The sequence below is a fragment of the Oratosquilla oratoria genome, chromosome 21 (genome assembly GCF_046742065.1).
Source record: "Oratosquilla oratoria isolate Oo_2021 chromosome 21, ASM4674206v1, whole genome shotgun sequence".
Classification (NCBI taxonomy): domain Eukaryota; kingdom Metazoa; phylum Arthropoda; class Malacostraca; order Stomatopoda; family Squillidae; genus Oratosquilla; species Oratosquilla oratoria.
The window spans coordinates 21,265,571-21,288,904 of record NC_134797.1 but is presented as its reverse complement, the minus strand read 5'-3'; the positions used below and the strand labels follow the sequence as shown (position 1 = coordinate 21,288,904).

General features: G+C 40.3%; 2 protein-coding genes across 2 annotated transcripts in view; one reads left to right on the top strand and one right to left on the bottom strand.

The window, feature by feature from the left end:
• Nucleotides 1–7,664, top strand: part of nst (phosphoglucomutase 3-like protein nst) — a 29,646-nt gene extending 21,982 nt beyond the window's left edge. Inside the window, exons 7-9 of the mRNA XM_076204497.1 lie at nucleotides 2,285–2,527; nucleotides 4,065–4,234; nucleotides 7,018–7,664. Of these exons, the coding sequence (XP_076060612.1) occupies nucleotides 2,285–2,527; nucleotides 4,065–4,234; nucleotides 7,018–7,287 (683 nt within the window). The 3' untranslated portion in view covers nucleotides 7,288–7,664. The remainder of the gene's footprint in view (nucleotides 1–2,284; nucleotides 2,528–4,064; nucleotides 4,235–7,017) is intronic.
• A 6-nt stretch (nucleotides 7,665–7,670) lies between these two features.
• Nucleotides 7,671–20,888, bottom strand: Cog8 (conserved oligomeric Golgi complex subunit 8). Its single transcript, XM_076204495.1, has 12 exons — nucleotides 20,656–20,888; nucleotides 18,681–18,752; nucleotides 18,383–18,507; nucleotides 17,742–17,894; nucleotides 17,258–17,380; nucleotides 16,492–16,705; nucleotides 15,951–16,111; nucleotides 15,554–15,703; nucleotides 14,612–14,743; nucleotides 12,226–12,378; nucleotides 9,261–9,458; nucleotides 7,671–9,008 (listed from the first exon to the last, which is right to left on the bottom strand). The coding sequence occupies exons 1-12, from the start codon at nucleotides 20,708–20,710 to the stop codon at nucleotides 7,800–7,802; spliced, it is 2,745 nt and encodes a 914-aa protein (XP_076060610.1). The 5' UTR covers nucleotides 20,711–20,888; the 3' UTR covers nucleotides 7,671–7,799.
• Nucleotides 20,889–23,334: the final 2,446 nt, after the last annotated feature.

Sequence of the window (23,334 nt, the reverse complement as noted above, 5' to 3'; positions counted from 1 at the left end):
GACTGTGCCCATTCCAGAGGACTTTGTATTGTGGAATTTAATGAAACATGCTCTTGGTCCAACTCCTGGTGTCCACGAAATGAAAACTTAGCTAACTTATCTATGTTTAGCTAATGCCATATGATTTTATTCAGTGATGAAATACTTGTAACCCCTTTCCTGTATTTACCTAGTTGTATTCTATGGGAAGGGGAACTATGCTTGTGGTGACCTGTTTTTGTATCTCGCAAGATCAAGTTTGTTCTTAAATTCTTGTATGGTGTTTGCACACACTATTGGTTCATCCAATTTGTTCCATACATCTATCACTCTGTGTGGGAAGCTGTGCTTTTTCAGGTCTCTTCTGTAGCTGTCCTTTTTTACCTAGTATTTTGCAAGAAGGGGAGCTACACTCGTGGTGTCCCGCCTTTGTATCTGTGTCTAGTTTGCTCTTAAACCCATGAATGGTTTTTGCACATACTATTTCACTGTCTAGTTTATTCCAAGTGTCCACCACTGTGGAAAACTGTTTTTCTTCAGATCTCTTCTGTAGCTGTTTTTTTATTTTCTTTCCATGTCCTCTTGTGCTTCTCTTGTCCCAGTTTAACAAGTCCTCTCTGAGTTTCATTGCATGTCCTCTTTTTCCTCTGTCCCACTGTGATGGTATATGATTGCTTAATACTGGTAATACCAGTTTCATTCAGCTTAGATGACTTCTCATAGGCAGTGGCATCTTTTGGTGATAAAATGGGGCTGCAAACATTTATGACACAGTCATGAAAGTGTTAGCATGCTCAACATTTCCCACACATTCCAGAGAGCTACAACCATTTTATTTCTAGATTATACAAAGTGAGGAATGTTGCATATGTTGACTCTATGACATATATGTTAGCAGTCTCCCCCCCTATTTCAGTGACCACAAGGAAAAGGTTTGGATTCTTGAATAACCCCTTTACTTTGGTGAGATGCTTTAAAACTATTCTAGCTAACATCAAATCGTTTCATTCAACATATGGGAAGTCGCCAGAATGGAGAAGTTTAAGAAACTGACTTGTTTAAATAACTTATAATAGTGAACCATTCTTGTAGGATTTTTAGGAGAGGCATGGTGTGCTGAATGCAAGTTACAGATAAAGTCAGATTACCTAAGATTTATATTTTCTCTTGGAAATCTCCCCCCTATCAGAAGGCTAGGACAGTGCCCCTTACTGAGGACTTTGTACTGTTGAATTTAATGAACCATGCCCTTGGTCCAATTTTGCTGGTACTCGCCCAGGCGACCGAAGCCCCTCCTAGGGTGACACCTGTGTAGCGCTGGTGACCAGGGATGTTTGCTGCAGTCTGGCCCCCAACTCTTGGGGTTGGGGGGGGTGATCCCACAATGAAGACGCTGCATCACACCTGCTACACTACATAGCAGAATACACACACACACCAAGAAACATAAAAAAAACACCCAAATGCCTATATCACACACAGATACTTTCTTCTCTTCCTCCAAAACCACCAAATACCAGCCTCCAGAAACATATTCATAATCACATCACTCACTGCTCCATTAACACACTAAAAGACAACACATTGTTGCATGCCAGACCCCCTGATATCCATCCCTCTGAATCCACCTGTCCAGACTGCGATGCAGCACCCACCCAGCCCTTCTAAGCTACCAGAAGAGACTAGATGACTGCATTGTGGACAAATGCCCAGGATGTAACACTTCACCCCATACTATTCAACACAGAATGGAAGACTGCATTGTACGCAATCACGCACGCAACCAACACAACATACACTCCATAAAGGATTTGTGGGAAAACCCTGTTTTGGCTGTGGCAATACTTGGGGAGATAGGACTGCTCAGACAGACAGTCTAGGGAACATCAACAATAACTTCGCTGGTGGCAGGGTTTGCCATCTACCACTGGTGAAGTTAGACCAAGGACATGTGAATTGTAATTTGGTTAATTCCCTATCCTGTAACTGTCATTCTTTAAATGTACGCACGGAATTGCTCAAAGTTTTCATTTTGTGGATTGAGGTTAGGTTTGTTGGTGAACCATGCACATATGGTTGGCTAAAAAAAAGAGGAAAAAAATGGGGAAAAAAATCAGATTGGGGCTTTAGGAAAGTGGTAATGACAAGCATACAGACTTTTTTTTATATATATTTTTATTTCTATTTTTCCATTTCTTTTATTTTTATAATTACTTCCTATGATTGTCTTTTTTCATACTTCATTTTCAACATTAGTATCAGTTAGGCATGGAGTGCCTTTAATTTTTAAATTTCTTTTTCCCAGGACTGGACCTAAGCCTTGGCCTTGTTCAGACAGCATATGCAAATGGTGCCTCAACAGAATATATTAATAAAAAACTAGGAGTCCCTGTTGGTTGTGCCAAGACTGGTGTCAAGCATGTTCACCATCTGGCATTACAGTACGACATAGGTGTTTATTTTGAGGCCAATGGACATGGTACCATCATATTTTCGAAAAAGGGGCGAGAGACCATCAGGGCAGCAGCCAATGATGCTTCTTTAGGAGGTGAGTGGTTTCAGTTTGTTTCTTTCCTCTTTGCTGAATTAGCACCTTTAGAGTTATTTACCTTATGCTTCATAGAATGTGATAATTTTCATAACCTCTCTCACAGTACCTATATGTCATGATATATCATAACTTTTTTGTGTATAGAACATAACTCACTTCTGTGGTGATAACAATGTGACTATTTGGAATCTTTAAGTCATTTAACTGCATAGTTTATTACATATTTTCATGGTAGCTTTTTACATACTGTAAATAGATACAAACTGTTGAATAACACAGTATGCTCATTGTTGATAATTTATATATATATATATACATACATACATATACCAAGGCTTTTTCCCCCTTACAACTGTGAAACCAACTGTCAGAGAAATAAATAGCTGTAGAATTATGACTTGATATATGCATACATATACATACATATATGAGTTTAAAAACAAACTAGACACTGCAAGATACAAAGGCGGGACAACACGAGCATAGCTCCCCTTCCCGCAAAATACAACTAGGTAAATACAACTAGGTAAATATATATATATATCCCCCCCCCCCCCATAAAGGCCCCATATGAGGTATTGACTGCCTAAGTCTCATGCAGTCAACAGTTTAAGGACTCAATTGTAGATTAGTCTTCCACTATTGCTTTATGATTGAAGACTAATGTTCATCCATTAAAAAAAAAATATACTGATCAATTTTAACATTGACTGTCCTTCCATACTGTTACTTTTAAGATCTCTACCACGTCCAGGACACCTTCTCTTTGGTCCAATATTGTCCGCAAAGATAGTACTGTTTATTTCCAACAAAATAATCCACAGTTGCCAAGTCAGAGTGCACATCCACATTGTGAATAAATAAAGCCCATTCAACCACCCCTTCCATAGACGTTTTGGTATAGTTGCTCACTGGATTTCATGTAACTTGGAGTAGACCCCAAACTGAAGAGGGTTGTGATTCAGAGACCACCTTGGGGTTGGAATTTGTCTTTCATATGAATAAAATCAACTGACATCTGCCTTAATAGTTTGTGAAAATTAATATGTTCAAGGAATTAAGAAAGTTAGTAGGAATGAAAGTACATACATTGCCAAAGGCTTTTTCCCCCTTACAAGGTGGTGGTCAAAAAACAAATGCATAAAATCCACTTCCACCCATTCCATCCCCACATACTCCACTCCCATCCAACCCCCTCATCTTGGCTCCTCCTATATGATGGGTCATCCCTGCATCTTGCCCACTGCCACTTCATTAAACCGGTGACCCACCCTTTCCATCCCCTCATGCAGAAATGGAGAAGAAGGGGAGAAAGCCCTTTGGGCTGCATCAATTTATTTTTTACACATACTCTCCCAGCCACCATCCCCCCACCCACTCCCTTTCATGCATCACAGCATTATCCATACACAACCATTCTCCATTCACCCCTATTATGTGTCTTCTCCCATCCTTACTCAACAGAAATTCCCATCTTTCCCAATGCCCCTTTTACTCCATGAATAAAACTAAATAAAAATATTTATTTTTACAGCTAAACAAGCTGGTGCAGCACGATTGGCAGATGTGATGGATATCATCAATGAGACCGTGGGTGATGCAATCTCAGATATGCTACTCGTGGAGACAGTTTTGCATGCAAGAGGCTGGTCAATAGAAGATTGGAAAAAGACCTATACTGACCTGCCTAATAGACAAATGAAGGTAAAAAAAAATTATAACCTAAAACACTTTGTGTTTATTTATTTTGTTTTGTTGGAGAAAGGTATACTGTTGTGTATTAGTGTTATGAGTCCACCTTTGTGTTGGGTGTTGTCTTCTCCAACTATCACGAATTTTGTGAATATGGTAAGTATGGATTGTGGTGTTAGTTGAGTTTCCTGCATTAGTGGTATGTATATTTTGCATTTGTGTGCAGTGGACAAGATGTAGGGATGACCCATCACCCAGGAGGTGCCAAGAAATGAGGGAGAGCTGGCAAATGGGAGTTGGGTATGTGGCAATGAAATGGATGGGAGTGGATTTTTGCCTTTGACTTCAGCTACCTCCCTTGTAAGGGGAAAAAAGCCTTTGGTATGTATGTATGTTTAGTGTTTTGTGCTGGAATGTTTATGAGTGTATGTTGTGTGGTGGTTGCAGCTTCAGCTGTTTCTGTTGATAAGTGTGGTGCATGTAAGGTGGACTCATATGAAACATGTTGTATTTTGATATGTGTATATACATATACCAAAGCCTTTTTCCCCCCTTACAAGGGAGATAGTAAAAAAACAAAAGGATAAAAACCATTCCCACCCATTCCATCCCCATATACTCCACTCCCATCCACCCCCTTCCCTCCCTCTTACTGATATATGTACATACATACATATACCAAGGCTTTTTCCCCCTTACAAGGGGGGTAGCCAAAAAGAAAAAGGCATAAAATCATTCCCACCCATTCCATCCCTGAATACACTCCACACCCCTCCACCCTCCCTCTTATCTTAGCACCTCCTGAATGACTGGTCATCCCTGCACCTTGTCCACTGCCCTGGGTCAGAAGCAGTGTCGCAAGACACAGCACATCCACAGCAAGGCCGCTTCATTAAATCGGCGACCCCCCTCTCCATCCCCCCATTGCATAAAATGAGAGGACGGGGAGAAATCCCTTCGGGCTGCGTCAAATTTTGCTCACACATACTACCTCACCCCCCATCCACCCGCCCATTCCACCTCATGCTATCACATCATCATCCATATACAACCATTCTCCATTCACCCCTGTCTTCTGTCCTCTCCCGTCCTTCCTCAACAGACATTCCCCTCTTCCCCAAAGCCCCCTTCACCCCATCCATCCACCTCATCCTAGGACGCCCCCTCATGTTCACTCCCTCCACACCTCTTTTACTAGTCTTTCTTCACTCATTCTTTCCATGTGTCCAAACCATCCTAATATTCTTTCATCAACCCTATCTCCCAGCTCCCTTTCCACCCCTGTTCTCCTCATTTCTCACTCTATCTAGCCTAGTAACCCCCATCATACTTCTCAGACACCTCATCTCAAACACATTCAAACTCCTTCTCTCTTCTTCTCTTATGTTCCATGTTTCTGCCCCATACAGTGCTGTTGGCACAATCACTCCTTCATACAGTCTCCTCTTAGCATCCATTCCCAAATGTCTATTCCTGATATATGTGACTTTGTTTTTTGTATGTAGGACATGTGTATGGTCCTGGGTTGGTTTCTCTTCCTCTGGCTAGAAAGAAGTGTGGGAGGCTAAGTGTTGGGGTACTAACCTCCCCATGTGAAAAGAGATAAGTAAAAGAAGGGAAGATAGAATGGTGGGAAATATTAAAGAAAATAGTGAGTTTCTGGACCTGACCTGGAGATCTGGTAATGGCTCCTCAGGACTGCACCTCTCTCTCTCTCTCTCTCTTTCTTTTATTTTCTTTTTCTTTAGATGAAAAAATGTTTTAGAAAGGAATTGAAAGAGGAAGAGGCGGCGAATCAAGTAGAGAAGAAAAGGTAAAAGGTGCAGATGGAGAAATGATAATGGAAGAAAAGGCAGTGAGAGGAAGGTGGGCAGAGTATTTTTGGAAGTTGCTAAATGTGAAGGAGAATAGGTAGGGAAAGGTAGTTGCAGTGGGAAGTGCTAAGAAAATGACTTTGATGAGTGAGGAAAATGGAGGAGAAATAAGGAAAGATGAAGTGAAGGCTGCTGTTAAGATGATGAGAGCAGGTAAAGCACCTGGGTTGGATGGATGCCATGCAGAATGTCTGAAAAAAGGAGATAGTGATGGTGGACTGGCTGGTGAGGCAATTTAATGTTTGTTTAAGAGAAGGTAGAGTGTTGAAGGACTGGAGGAGTGCCTGTATAGTTCCACTTTACAAGGGAAAGGGGGACAAGTGTGAGTGTAGTAGTTTCAGAGGAATCAGTTTGTTAAATGAAGTTGGGAAGGCTTATTGGAGGGCCTTGATTGAGAGGATTAAGAGAGGTACAGAGTGAGTAATTGGCGAGGAACAGTGTGGGTTTAGGACAGGTAGGGGTTGTGTAGATCAGATTTTTGTGGTAAGACAGATATGTGAGAAAGCTATAGGAAAAGGTAAGGATGTTTTTTTGGGCTTTTATGGATATAGAAAAGGCTTATGACAGGGTTGACAGGCACTGTGGGAGGTATTGCAGTATATATGAGATAGGAGGAAAGCTGTCTTGGTGCATTGCCTTTGACCTAAATGATCTATTTACCAAAATTATGTAATTGTGGTTGTGGATAATGTATTAAGATGGGAGGGGCAACAAATATATTTTGGATGTATGTTTTGATTCAGCTGTTTCCCTTGTAACAGGGAAAAGCCCTTTAATATGTATGTGAAAAAATAACAATAATGATTAATTGATTTTGCCACAATGTAAGGGATCATTGAATATCCTAATTTTAGATATATATTATTCATCATATTTTCACTTAGTTTTGGACAATTTTTTAAACATCATAAATTATAACAGGTGAGTGTAGCAGATCGAGCAGTCATCACCACAACAGATGCTGAAAGGGTATGTGTCACCCCAGAAGGCCTTCAGGAAACTATCAACAAACTAGTGAGTTCATATCCCAAAGGTAGAGCATTTGTAAGACCTTCTGGAACTGAAGACATAGTGAGAGTCTATGCTGAGGCCGCTACCCAAAAAGAGACAGATGAGCTGGCTCACAAAGTTGCCTGTGCTGTCTTCGAGCAAGCTGGCGGTGTTGGTCAGTTGCCAAAATTACCACACTAAATATGATATTGCAGTGTTTCTCCATTATTCTTTCCTGTGTACTGGGCCTCAGATTTTGTTAGCATGTTTATGTGAGGGGGAGGAGCTTACCTATTGCCATCTGAAAGTAACCCATCACCCCTAAAGGGGAGAGGGGGCTAGTTTCCCTGCCTACACCAGTAGTCATTTATCTAAGTGACAAGCCATTTAAGTATTAAAGATATCTGAGATCTTGTTGATATTTTTTGTGGAGTGGAAATGAGAATACTTTTTTTTTGCACACTTCAGTGCTTGTGATAAATTCCTATTTGTTATTACTGTACCCATATCTGAACTTATTTTTCTACTCTTTATATACTGGTGAAATTTGTGTGCTTTAATAAAATGGGTAAATAAAACATGACTTTTACATCCTTGATAAATACATATACTTCCTTAATGTGATCAACCGAACAATTATGTGTATACATTAGAGAATCAACAATATATGAAAATAATCTTGTTTAACAAATAAAATCCTACTTCTAAAGCTTTCACGAAGGTTCCGTTCCCTCACTTCTGGTGTCTTTTTCATCCACTGATTGAAGCTTCACTTCAGACATCATTTCTACTAGCTGACTGGGCTCATTATCTAAATCCAGTAATTTTACTGCTTCACTGGGCTCCATAGCAGATTCCAATGAGGTTACTGTCTGATCAGGCATAGTGACAGATTCTACCAAGGTTAGCGTTTGGCTGGGTACTGTTACAGGTACCAATAAATCCACTGTTGGACTGGGCTCAGGCTCTAGTAAATTAACTGTGTGCATGGGTTCATTAACAGAATCTAGTAAGCTAACTGTATGAATGGGCTCAGTAACAGCTTCTAACAAGTTAATTGTTTCATTTGGTTCAATGACAGCCTCCTGCAAGTTAACTGATTGACTGGACTCGACAGGTTCAATCAAACTAACTGTTTGACTGGTATTAGTAACAGATTCAAGCAAATTATCTGTATGACTTGGCTCATTAGTAGATAAAAGTAAATTTGCTGCTGAACTGGGCTCAATAATAGGATCTAGTACATTTACTGCTTGACTGGAATCTTCAGTAACAGGTTCATTCAAGTCAACTGTCTGACTGGAATGCTCAGGCTCAGATTCAATTAAATTCATTGTCTGACTCTGTTCAGCCTCTGAGTCTACTAAAGTTACCATCTCACTGGGTTCAGCAATTGCTTCTTGCAAATTTACTGGTTGGCTGGGCTCTGGAACAGGTTCCAGTAAGTTAATTGTGGGTGTGGATTCACTGACCAGTTCTTCCAAGTTTACCAATCCTGTTTGACTTGGTTCACACACAGTTTCTTGCAAGGTTTCTTCAGACAAGGCCTCCACAACTCTTTCTTCAACTTCAGCTTCTGCTTCTTGACTTATCTGATGTTCCTCCAAAGGTGCAACACTTTCCTGAGATATTATTATCTCGGACTGATTATGTCCTTCATCATCCAGTTCCTCAGGTCCGACAGTGAACTTGGAATGCTTCTCACTTTCCACTAATCCATCCGAGACACTAGATTGGATCTCTGAAGTTTCTATTTTGGCTTCAGCTGGGGCAGATTCCACAGCAATGTTCATAGGTTTTTCTAGCATGTGAAGATTCCCTACTGGTTCTAGATCTAGCTCAGGAATTTCCTCTTTTTCTTTCTTAGGAATGAGATGTTCCATTGGAGCAATGACTGATGCAACATCCAACTGGCCATAATTCTGAAAAAGAAAAAAGAAAAAAATATTAGCATTATCCCAGATGTGGTTTGAATCATTCTATACTGTAGTAATCTGATCCCAAATGGCATCAATGTGATCATTCTTACAACCATCCACTGGGGCATCTGAGCCAGTTTATACAATGGCCATTGTGGGGGTGAAGGGTAAATGGCCAATGACCACATCATCCAATGACAAGATGATATCTCCTAACCTTCCAAAATTGATAGAAACAAAACACATGAAACCCACCTCTTTCTGTAGATTCAACACTGGCACTCCTGAGATAACAGCCAGATGCTGCAGTGGAAACAGAAGTCGTAAACAGATGTTGATGTGTGGGACAAGTGCTGTGTGCACCACAGAGCACAGTCGACCAAACGTCTCCTCCTCACGGGATGTAAACCCAGAGCTCTCATGACGGTGCATCTCAACTAAAGCTGTAATTACCTGAAACAGAAGCATTGAGCTTCAAATCCTAGTTTGTTTCTTCAATAATCAAATTAAGCATCTAGTATTCTCTATTTCCTCTCACCTTACTCCTGTTATTCACATTTGTCGGTCAGTGTCAATTCTTTTCCAGATTTGTTGGTCCAAGTAAGCCTCTTCATTTTCTATTTCCTATATGGTTAAACCTCTCCTTTCTATACATCCTACGATGTTATTACATTATCTCATTTGTGGTCTTACATCAACCCTCTCACCACCATCAGAAGGTGCAGCCCTGAGGGACTGACATTCCGTCTCCAGACTGGGCCCAAGATCTTTCTCGGTCAACTTCAGCTGTAATTCTTACATGTTTCCACACATGGAGAGTTCATGATTGGTCTCCTTTCCCTACAACTCTCAACCAGTGACACAGAAATAGTCCCACACTGATACAACACAGACAACAATCCAAAGTCTCTTCCTAGAGAGAGCTGTGAGAGGTTCTACGAACCACTACCATTCTGGGGCACTGGATTTTCCACTTAACCCAAGGTAACAATTGATTGATTATCCTTGCATTATTTTTGCTTCTCTTGGGAGAAATTTTTATATGGAACTAATGTCTGGAGGGGCTTTGATCAAGTAGGGATAGGTGGTTGGTCTTGAGGTATTTGTTTTATGATCCAAGTGTGAATGTGCTTATATAATGTACATACATACCATACATACACCAAAGACTTTTTCCCCCTTACAAGGGAGGTAGCCAAAAAACAAAGGCATGGAAACTACTCCCACCCATTCCATCTCCAACATATTCCACTCCACTCTACCCTCTTATCTTGGCACCTCCTGGATGACAGGTCATCCCTCCATCCTATCCACTGCCCTGGGTCAGAAGCAGTGTTGCAAGACACAGAACATCCACAGCAAGGCTGCTTCATTAATTCGGCGACCCCCCTCTCCATCCCCTCATGTAGAAAAGAGAAGATTGGGAGAAATCCCTTCAGGCTGCGTCAATTTATTTCTCATACATACTCCCTCACTCCCCATCCCCCACCCACTCCCCCTCACGCATCACAGCATCAATACACAGTCCTTCTCCATTCACCCCTATCTTCGGTCCTCTCCCATCCTTCCTCAACAGACATTCCTCTCTTGTAATGCCCCTTTTACCCCATCCATCCATCTCATCCTAGGATGCCCTCTCATATTCACTCCTTCCACACCTCTTTTACTAACCTTCCTTCACTCATTCTTTACATGTGTCCAAACCATCCCGATTCTCTTTCATCTACCCTATCTCCCAACTCTCCTTCCACCCCTGTTCTCCTCCTCACCTCCTCATTTCTCATTCTATCTAGCCTAGTAACCCTTATCATACTTCTCAGGCATTTCATCTCAAACACATTCAAACTCTTCCTCTCTTATGTTCCATGTTTCTGCCCCATACAGTGCTCTCAGCACAATCACTCCTTCATACAATCTCCTCTTAGCATCCATTCCTAAATGTCTATTTCTCATTACACTTTTTAATCCACCAAGGCATTTACTCCCTTCTCTCAATCTACACCCTACCTCCATCCCAACTCCTCCTTTTCCTGCCACATTCGCATCAAAGTATCTAAAACTATCCACTTCCTCCAGTCTCTCCTCCTTGATACTCATTTCCAGTCTGCTGCCACTTTCTCCCCTTGTACATCTCATCACCTTACTTTTAACCACATTTATCTTCAACTTCCTTCTTTCACACACCTTCCCAAACTCTGTCACTAGCTTCCTCAATCCCTCCTCTGATCCTGCTACAAGCACAGTGTCATAAGCAAACAGCAGCTGGGTTATCTCCCACTTTTCTCCATTTTCTTTAACCATCACCAATCCCTGACCCACTACCCTTGCACCACCCCATCTATGTATAAATTGAACAGCCCAGGTGACATAACACATCCCTGATGAAGACCCACCTTTACCTCATACCATTCACTCTCTCCATTTCTAATCCTAACACAAGCTCTACTGCTCTCATAAAACTCTTGACTGCTCTTAACAGCTTTCCTCCTATCCCATATATCTGCAATACCTCCCACAGTGCCTTCCTGTCTACCCTGTCATAAGCCTTTTCCAGACCCATAAAAGCCCAAAATACATCCTTACCTTTTCCTATAGCTTTCTCACATATGTCTTACCACAAAAATCTGATCTACACAACCCCTACCTGTCCTAAACCCACACTGTTCCTCACCAATTTCTCCCTCTCTTCCTCACCTAATCTGCTCAGTCAAGACCCTCCCACAAGCCTTCCCAACTACACTTAACAAACTGATCACTGAAACTACTACTCACCCTTGTCCCCCTTTCCCTTGTAGTGTGGTGGTGGTAATTGTTGTTGATGTTTGAGCAGTGTGCTGCTGATGTAGTTTTTTGTTGTGCTCTGTTGTTTGTCCACATGTGATGTAATGGGATGGCTGAGTAGAATTGTAGGTTCTTGCATACAACTGTGTGCTTATCATTTTCATACGATGTTCTATGTAAAGGAATTTGCTTTCTATATGCAAATTTTTTATTTCTATCTACATACCAATAGGCTCCTTCCCCTTGTAAGGGAGATATCCTCTAAAATTATTCAAGTAATCTTGTATTAGCCAGTGGCCACCCATTTTATATGGGAGAAAAAGCCTTTTGGTAGAAGCATATAGTATAAGTCTGACCAAAATCTACAAAGTAAACCATAATCCCAATGGGGTTCACAGGAAATAAGAGTACTGCTCTCCTGTAAGTTACATGAGCTCACCTTAGATAATGACTGGTCCAGTAACTTCACAACATTGGGCACAATGGCTACGGGACAACATAGACGCAGTGTATTGAATGCTGTGATCAATCCATTAACATAGTGGGCTAAAGGGGGGAACTCCATCAAGGCAGGATGTGGTCGGGTCTTATCCTGTAGTGAGAAATGACATCATTATCAATTAAATTTCCAACACTGTCATCATACATTTATGTATTCATAAATACACACATACATACATACATACATCAAGGCTTTTTTCCCCTTACAAGGGAGGTAGCCAAAAAGGGAAAGCATAAAATCATTTCCACCCATTCCATCCCTGAATACACTCCACACCCCTCCACCCTCCCTCTTATCTGAGCACCTCCTAGATGACAGGTCATCCCTGCACCTTGTCCACTGCCCTGGGTCAGAAGCAGTGTCGCAAGACACAGCACATCCACAGCAAGGCCGCTTCATTAAATCAGCGACCCCCCCCTCTCCGTCTCCCCATTGCATAAAAGGAGAGGACGGGGAGAAATCCCTTCGGGCTGTGTCAAATTTTGCTCACACATACTACCTCACCCCCCATCCCCCCGCCCATTCCACCTCATGCAATCACAACATCATCCATATACAACCATTCTCCATTCACCCCTGTCTTCTGTCCTCTCCCGTCCTTCCTCAACAGACATTCCCCTCTTCCCCAAAGCCCCCTTCACCCCATCCATCCACCTCATCCTAGGACATCCCCTCATGTTCACTCCCCCCACATCTGCCTTCCATACCTCTTTTACTAGTCTTTCTTCACTCATTCTTTCCATGTGTCCAAACCATCCTAATATTCTTTCATCAACCCTATCTCCCAGCTCCTTTTCCACCCCCGTTCTCTTCCTCACCTCCTCATTTCTCACTCTATCTAGCCTAGTAACCCCCATCATACTTCTCAGACACCTCATCTCAAACATATTCAAACTCCTTCTCTCTTCTTCTCTCATGCATACATACATGTACTATAGGGCCTTTTCCCCTTTATTGCCCATTTACTTCCTTCCCTTATAATTCACTTTCACACCCTTTCTTTCATGTGACTTAAAACTTGAAGCTCTTCACTTCCTACAGCCTCTCTCCTTTTAAACTTCCCTCCAGTTTATTGCCACCCTCACCCCTTGTATACCTCATCAACTCATTTCCCTCCACATTTACTTTCATCTTTCTCTTATCATATACACTCCCAAACTCTACCACCAACTATTTAATTCTATCTTCCAACTCAACTACAAGCAGTAGAACCACCCAGCACTTCTAAGCTACCAGAAAAGGCTGGATGACCGCGTTGTGAACAGCTGCCCAGGATGTAACACTTCACCCCATACCATACAACACATAATGGAAGACTGCATTATACACAATCATGCACGCAAACAACACAACATATGCTCTATAAAGGATTTGTGGGAAAACCCAGTTTCGGCTATGGCATTCCTTGGGGAGACGGGACTGCTCGGACAGACAGTCTAGGGAACAACAACAACAACAACAACTACAAGCACAGTCTCATTCACAAACACCTATTGGCTCACCTTCCACTCTCACCATTATGTATACATACAGGGTGTTCAGGATAAATTTGATCATTATTTTATCTTCTGTCATTTCAGAACCATTTGATAGATTTAATAGCAATAAAGTGCAAGGGATACCTGATTCTGTGTACTATTGGTGGGCATGAGAACTAGAAAACATGGAGGACTGGAAAGTGTCACATTATTGAAAGAGGGTGACCTGCTTCATGATGATTCACACTGGATTAAAAAATTCAGAAATCTTAGCTGTAGCTCAGTGCTCCATTCCATCCCCACATACTCCATCCCATTCACCCCACTCTCTAATCTTGGCTCCTCCTGGATGACGAGTCATACTTTGCCCACATATACTCACAGCTTTCTTCTCTCCCATACCCTTCCAAACTCCACCACTAACTGCATTAGTCTAACCTCTGATTTAGCTACAAACAAATGGCTCACCTTCCACTTCAGCCCATTCTCACTAACTCCAAATCCCTGACCCTCTACCCTTGCACTTACCTCCCTCACCACCCTATCTATATACACATTGAACAACCATGGTGACATTACAAATAACTTAAAGGAGAAATTTGGTACCATTGTCTGTGGTGTATCAATGTTTAGCAGTGGGGATTATGGGTTCTGTTTTCACAGTGGTGTGTGCATCAATTTTTTTTGGAGGTCATTGGCAATGTGTTTTATTTTAGTTACTGTTCCAGCTCAATGATTCTGGTTACAATTTTGTATTTGTGGTGATGACCAATTACAGTTACAAGAAAAAATCTTGACTTTTTTGTTCACAAAAACAACACAAAAAGACAAATAAGGATACCCACCTGTGTCTCCCCCATGGCAATTCCTGAAGCACTGAGTTGCGGAGGTTCCATCAACGAAAAGCTACTCAAAGTCTCGTCAAATTTTATATTTGCACTCCTTACATCTTTTTCAAACTGAGTGAAGGCAGCTTTCTGTTTAAGTAAATACAGTTGTTAATATTACATGTAAAGTAATAATTTTGGATATTTGATAACTATTTGGCAGCCACATCAAGAAATCAAATATGGACCTCCTCAGTTATTAGATCAATCTCTTAACAACTTGCCTAACAAGGGTACAAGCAATTTTATATTTTATATTTTTATAGAGAATGTGAAGCCAATCGAAACAATGATCATGGGCATCTCTTTACACCCATCCCAAACTCTACGTTTTCTGCCATGAAGGCTATGAATTATGAATCATTCCTGTGCTATCATTGTTCGTATCTATTTGACTTCCATACCCAGGTTTCATTCTTGGACATGGAAGCCAAACAGTTATTGATTATGATGATTCTCACAACAGAAAACATAAAGGTTTTGTTCAGCTTAAAGTAGGAGGAGGAGAACAGCTGTTGGCTGTCCATTTTTCTTATGTAAAAAGGTGGCAAAAATATAGTTGCAGTTGACAGAAAAAGATACTGTGCTTAGTCCAGAGACTGAGTACCAGCCCTGACTTCCAGATGGAGGTAGGGGGTAACAGGTTTTGAAAATTGACAGAAATTAAAATTTTCTCTCTGCCATTCATCTTACATCTTTACATTGAACTAGCAAGTATTCATCACCGGTTATTCATTAGCTAATTGAAAAACAACTGCAATATCTATACAAAGTGAACAAACATTCATAATAATTTGTTTGGTTATAACTGCATGATGATATGGTATGCATATAGCTTAAGTTACAAGTGTTGATGCCAATGTAAAAAATTTATAATAAACCTATGACTATACAACAAACCTGAAACAATGGACTCAATAAACTTCTGAAGTCAGCTCCAATTCGACTGAAGGACTGACCAAAGAACATGCACTGTGCCAATACAGATTCCAGGTTATTTCCTACACCTTTCTTTAGATCTTTCTCCACAATTTCAATAAACTGATTAACCTGAAAAATGTAAGATCTAAATCAGTAATCTAATCAAATAAGATACTGCAATGCAATCAATATAACAAGTTCTATGTCTAAACCATTTTTATTACATCTAAGAATTGTGTAATCATATATTTTTTTCATTAATTAGGTGACTTGAACAAAAAATTTCCATCAATAGTTACAAATTTCAACAAAGTCAGCAGTAGAATTGTTACATTACAGAATTAAAGTTTACCCTCACAAACATACTCCTATTCACCTTATGAAGAATCCAACCATGAAATATGGCTTGCTCATTAACATCAGGATCTCCAATAATGTGTCTGGCATCATCGTCTGAGAAAATGGCCCGGTACTGTGTGACAATATCAAAGAGGTGCACCCTTGATACTTCTACAACCTTGATGATGTGGTGGTGAGCTGGAAATAAAGTATAATCTAAAGTAAACAATTGGAAGCCTTTTAAGTTGGCCATTAGTTTACTACTGTCTTTAGTAGAGAGTGGGACCCCATGACTACCTGTGCATGATGGTCCTGCATGATGAACCTTAGAGAAAATCAGCTCCCAATTACCTACATTCAATATCCGTCAACACCAATTCCATGTAGCCCAAAGACCATGACATTTTGTCTATAGACCTGGCAGTCTTTCTCTTTTCTCTATCAACCCTTACTATTTCCCTCTCATCTCCACCTGGAACTGTAGACCTAAGGAGTTGACACTAGTTCTCCAGAGGAAAAAGAAGAGGAAGAAGAAGAAAACATCTTATTTACATGACATAAAAATACAATATACTCACGGTCTTCTTTTGGAACAGTCTTGATTAAATTATTGAACCATGAATCCCTAGCTTGCAGAAACTTGAGTCTCAGCTCTGGTTCTGAGAAGACATCAAGTCTCCTCAGAAAGCCAATCACTCTGAGGCACTGTGGCAGAGCCAGTGGTGTACGAAGCTGGGCCAATAGTTGACTTAACATCAGTTTACTCCCAGCCTGGACTTCTGACACAATACTCTGTGGCATAGAAAGTAAAAACAAATAAATGGCCATAAAACAATATTTGCTAAGAAAATTTTTACATGAGCAGTCATAAATATATTTGAAAAATTGGTAAGCCATGATACCTGCTGTTTAATAAAATCAACTTATCCTTAACATTACTGATATAAAAGGTGACTAATTGGGGCAGAGTGAGGGTATTGGGGGGTTCCCCTTTCTACATTTCTCTCACACAAAGTCAAGGCATACTCTGACTTGCCATCCCTCCTTACGAGAGGGAAACGGCAATTGATATATACTTACAATTACTGCCATATGTGATCCAGTTCAACATTATGAACCCCCCATTCTCAGGGAGGGCTAGGATAGTGCATCCTTATGAAGGAGTTTTTGAACAAGGAATTTAATGTAGTATAACCTTACTATGAGCTCACTTACTGCAAAGCAGAACTCAAACTGTCTCCACGTCTGATCTCTACCCCAAGTAGAGACATTCTAAAGAGCTCAACCAGTAAGCAATTAGTAAATTACTCAATTACTAAATTTGTAGCCAGATATAAGACTTACTGCTATAATAGGAATATCAGAATGTTTTTTCTCAAGCCTTCGGACATATGAAAGAATTTCCAGAGCTTCATCGTAGTAGCCATTCCGTACACATGTGTCCATAAGCTGGGGCAACTCCAAGATCTATAAAAATTAAACAAATTAATTAGCCCTTCTGTCACAATGATCACATGCCCTCAAGTAGGTCATCCATTTCAAGCCACAGTTGCACTTCATCTGCACAGTTAAATTCACTTTCAAGTAGGTGGCTATAGAAAACAGAATTACCCCATATGAAAGTTGATGAATTAAATATTTTCACTTCCACTGGGGTCACACATTGTGCCCCCCAATACAGAACAGGTTAAGTAGTACTGAAATTACAAGTCCTAATAATGCATGTGACAATTGCTTCTAATAATCAGGTGATATTTTGAAATCTTATTTGTGTTTTATGAAAGAATATATCTCACAAACTGGGCAAAGCAAAACATATGTAAATTACCTCTAAGAGCTGGGTGTGTTTGGTGAGGGTAAGCGATGTGAGGTGCCGTGACTGGGCCAGGTTGCGAGATTTGGCCAAAAATTCTTCCACACTTCCCTTCAAACCTGGCAGGGATCCAGACAACTTTCCCAAATGACCTTCCACTTTAGTAAACTGTCAAAATGAGGAAAACATCCATCAGTTTCAGTCTACATACTGAAGGCCCTTTCCCCCTTATAACATGGGTGGCCAAATCTAAGGTTACACCCTTATCATAAAATAATAAAACATTCACCTGCCTCTTCCATTTCAAAACCTCAGAGACGAAGGGTCACCTTGTCCCCCACAAGACTACTTGGGTCATTAGCAATGCCCTGAGGAACAGCTCTTACAGCCAGAGCTAATTTACCTCCACCACATCACCATATGGCAACCCCTCCTCCACTAAAAATAATCCTGAAGTGGATGAGAAGAAATTCCTACAACCCACATTATCCCTTCATCTGTTCAGTCTCCATCCACTCACTTCTACATTTAACCCTCCTCCTCAACAGACATACCATATGCCTCCAAAGCCTCTTTCATTGCATCAATCCCCTTAAACTCATTCCATCCAATTCTGCTTTCTGCACTCTCTATTGGAAATTTTCACAAATACTCACATCTTTGAAGATTGTACGTGAACATTCTGCTGTATGGATAAATGTTTTGTAATTGGTGTATGCCAGCTCTCTGGTTTGATCAAGAATAGCTGCCCGCTCATCTCGGAGGTGTGCGCCTTCTTTGCCTGTAAGCAAAAATAAAATTTAATACTGCAGAAGTTTAAAGATTGTTACAAAAAAATTAAGTTACAAATCAAAAGCTAAAATGATATACCATATTCAATAACACAAACTTCATTTAAAAATATTCACTGAACTTGTTCTTTTCAAAAATTATAATCATTCAATTATTACTTACCCAATCTTTCTATGCCACATGATGCTAGTTGTGCCATGTAGGCAGAACATTCTTCTGTGTCCTTCCATGTCTCTGTAAAGAGAGAATTCTTTACTAGACAGATCATGATTACATCTTTATCATACATAAAAATGTGCAGATATTACAATGATACAGCACAAACCAAAAACACTGTGAATTTGAAGTTAAAATTAATAAATAAATAAATGAAAATACAAAAACTAAACAAGAAACAAAGTGAGGACACACAAGGCCTATCTCAGCCAAAGTTTATGGTAATAATGCTGCTAAGGTACATACATATACCAAAGACTTTTTTCCCCTTACAAGGGAGGTAGCCAAAATACAAAGGCATAAAAACCATTCCCACCCATTCCATCCCTAACATACTCCACTCCCCTCCACCCTCTTCCCTCCTTCTTATCTTGGCACCTCCTGGATGACAGGTCATCCCTGCATCTTGCTCACTGCCCTAGATCAGAAGCAGTATCACAAGACACAGCACACCAACAGCAAGGCTGCTTCATCAAATCGGTGAGCCCCACTCTCCATCCCCTCATGCAGAAAAGATAAAGACAGGGAGAAATCTCTTCAGGCTGCATCAATTTATTTCTCACACATACTCCCTCACCCCACATCCCTAACCCACTCCCCCTCATGCATCACAGCATCATCCCTTCACCCCTATCTTCTGTCCTCTCTTGTCCTTCCTCAACAGACATTCCGCTCTTTCCCAATGCCCCTTTTACCCCATCCATCCATCTCATGGGGTAAAAGGTACTTGATTATAAAACTGTCCATCACACATACCCCAATAAAGGATGTCAGTAATAAATGTTTTATATTGTGACTCATGTGAATCTGATATTGATTTCTACTGCAAATCACTTGTGGCTGAAGTGAAAACAAGTCAATTCTAATAGAAATAACACTATTAATAGGGGCGTTAGTAGTTTATTTTGCTGAAGCAGTGTGGGGGAGCAAATTTTGTTGCTGTACCACTTAAGTAATTTAAGACTTCTATGAAAGAAAGGTGTAAATGCCACACCTCCTCAGTACAAAATATGGATTTTAGAGTGTTTGATGTTAAGAGGCAAAATGGCTTACGCATGATGTCAGCATTTTCCCCTTTCTACTCTGGATGCCTCATTTCTAAAATCATACACAATGCTTACCTTCCTCTTCCCTCCGGCATAATTATGAACATGGATGACCATGGGTGCATATATTATGTACATCACATTATGTGCCAAGAAAGATGTAGTTTCAAGAAAACCTTACATCTGTGTAAGATCTTCCTTTAAAAGTAAGTGTAATTGACAAGATCAATTACTTTAGAATACAAAAAGATATTCTATTCCAGTATCATGTTTATACACATTTCTTACTTTTCTTTTTTTAATTTGCATTTGAATGATTCTATGGAATGGTTACATTAATTAGCCAGGTTTGGCTAGGTTAGGTTTTATTAGGTGGGCTATTGGATATCAGTGTTTGCTTGATTCTGGAATTTTGCTGAAAGAAATGACGAGACATGTAGTAGAACTCCGAGGAAATAATATATCTAATTCTCTATGGTGCCAATCACTTAAAATCAGAATATCTTAGACTTTGGCACTAAGTGACTAAGTAAGTGACATATCTTAACAACTCAAGTTAGAAGTATTCTCTTCCCAGACCCAGCTAACAGATACTCATACTGTACTTCTTTATTCTAGCTGCTGTCATCGTATTTTACTATACCATATGCTTAACTATAACCATTCTAATTTTTCAGAAGAGTTGTTAAGTAAATAAGAGAGAACTTAATGTGCCGGGTCATTACATGTATCAAAAAGTACGGCACGTTAGCTTACGTGGCACTTGACTTTACATTTCCTTTTACGAATAACATAATAATTTCACTTATCTTGTAAGCTGAATGTGCACTATACTTTTCTTAATCAAACTATACCGATTAAACATTGATTCTTACCTGGAATACCTTCTGGGATTAGAACTTTGGCAAGCTCTTCCCATTCTACATCCATTGTTTACAAATTTCGGTGGCATCTGCTAGAGATGTCAAATGTCAAATGTGTGGTTACCAAATTTATAAAGTAACTTTGTAGGCGACAGAAGTAGAATTTGCTTAATGAGGCGATTTGGCGATAGATAAAATTGTTTTTACCGGGCCTTGTTTTATGCAATCGTCATGTAGATTGTCCGGCAGATAACTATAAAAGTGACTTATCATGCACATTACCAGAGCTGGGCGCGTTCCTCGGTGCGTTCCGCTTTAGTTTGGCCGCGATTAGCTCTCCTAAACTATTAAAGCTTAAGAGACAGGTTCATACCGAAATAAAAGTCTGGTAGGCCACATACTATACCAAAGAAAAAATTCGTAGGCCACATACTATACCGGCACCTATATTTAATAGTTTGGGAGCGCTAACCGCGGCCAAACCAAAGTGGAACGCACCGAGGAATGCCCCCAGCTCTGGTAATATGCATGATAAGTCACTATTTTACAATTCTATGCCGGATTATCTGCCTGACTATTGCATAAAACAAAGCCCGATAAAAACAATTTTATCTATAGCCAAATCGCCTCATTACGCAGATTCTACTTCCATAGCCTACAAAGTTACTTTATAAATTTGCACACATCGTATTTTTTTTTATCATATTCGTATCTCAAGTGCGAAAAAAGTGTAGCGAAACGACCGAAAGAATGTAGCTAGTGCCACTTTGATACAGTGAGAAATATGGTGAGGCAGAGAGTGGGAATGGAGAAAAAAAGTTGTCAGGTCGGGGTGATGAAAGAATATTGGGATGGTTTGGGCATATGAACAATCAGTAAAGGAGGGCTAGCAAAGAGACTCTGGAAGACAGAGGTAGATGTAGTGAACTTCTGTGTATTCCTAAGTAGATGAATAGGGAAGGTCACAATGTAAAATGGTGGCGAACCAGCTTCAGCCGTGGAGGTGCTGTGCCTTCCTGTATTGGGTCAAGACCTGGGACAACAGATTCTTACTAATTTGCTTTATCAATTGTAAAATTGCTTCGAGTCATCTTTGAATTCATCTACGATACCACTTTCATTATTTATTTCTTCCTCTCTGTGGGTTCTTGTGTAGTCATTACTGTGACCCTCCGGTATTCGCGAAGGTTGCGTTCCAAACCCCTCGCGAAGAGCGAAAAATCGCGGATAGTGGATGCGCCCCTTAGAAATGCCTTAGAACACGTTTTTTAATGGTACAAAATATGTTTAAACGCTATTATATTGTTTTATGGTGTAGATAAATGTTAATACTCTATTTTGAATATATTATAAATATAATAACAACTAAGAGCAGATTTCATTCTTAAGATGTTCTTGTTCCGAATTACAAACACGGTTTTAGCAAACTGAGCACTCGTGGAGACGGTGTTTCTAATTTCGGCCAGTCTTCTTTATCCATCGAATCGTGCCTTCATTAACGCCGAAATGGCGGCCGACAGCAACATTACTTCGTCCTTCCTTCAGCATGTCCATGACCTGGACTTCCTATAGTATCGTCATCACCCTTTTCACACGCTTTGCCGTTCCTGCAGATGCACTAGAAGATACAGGACATCTGGGCAGCATCGTAAGGCGTTCGGAAAAAAAAACACGAACTTCATATACGTATTCGAGGCAAACACGTGGGTAAGTACTCGCCAGCCAATAGCGTGGCCAGAAACATTAATGCTGGCATCCCACGCCACATTTTTATTTATCTAAATTTAATACTAATCTATATATTGCATATTGCTATTTCGTTCGTTTTAATTAATAACTGTATTTGTAAAAAATTCGCGGAATGCAGGATCGCGAATGACGAGTCGCAGATAGGCGGGAGTTCACTGAAGTTCCTTTGATCCATCAATTCTTTTCTTTCTCCGTTTTGACCAAGACACATTCCTGGATTTCCCGTCTCACACCTAATGAACCAATGTTGTTTCTACTTCCACTAATTCTTAGCATGTGTGTTCACTCCCACATTGACAATATAAAGAAAAAATGTCCATATACTCATGGTTCACATGTTATTCATGAATTCTTCCCATTTTGCTTCTTCAAAGAACCTTTTTCAAACCTGAGAAGACCACCTTCCCAATACAGAGTTTATTTTGCTGGTTAAATTCATTCCTTGGGTCTATTTCTCTATCTGCCAACTGAATTTCAATTGTCCCATGGTCACTTTTTCCTAAAAGGTAAAGGTATTTCAAAGAGCCAGTGATACCTGGCTCATTCATATAAGGAGATATCATCCCTTCTTGAGTCACCTTTTTACTTGTCGAGTCATTGTGTTCATTACTGCTATATCTAACTGGGTATTACTCTGCCTTGCCACTTGCTTCACACTCTTCCTAAATGACATCATTGCAAAGCATCCCACTGGGATTATATTGTTACTTTGATAGTTTATTTAGGGAAGAAAGATGTGTCCAACATCATTTCTTGATATTCAGTTTCATCTCGTTCTTTTGTCCAGGGAGGGGGGAGACATCTGCCACCACAAGGCCTCTTCCATACTCAACCACTTGGTCCTAATTCTCAGGTGGATTGATTCAGCCTTATCTCCACTCAGATTTGCTTTTTCCACCAGTCATTTATCCTCATCTTCTCCTTTTCTTCATGAGGGGACGG

Excerpts from the sequence above, each read along its gene's own strand:
- Cog8 (XM_076204495.1), bottom strand. The coding sequence starts at position 20,710 with ATGGATGTAGAATGGGAAGAGCTTGCCAAAGTTCTAATCCCAGAAGGT. Across the intron at positions 17,381-17,741 it reads AACACACCCAGCTCTTAGAG|ATCTTGGAGTTGCCCCAGCT; the intron begins GTAATTTACATA and ends TAATTTTTATAG. Across the intron at positions 14,744-15,553 it reads TATTGAGTCCATTGTTTCAG|AAAGCTGCCTTCACTCAGTT; the intron begins GTTTGTTGTATA and ends TTACTTAAACAG.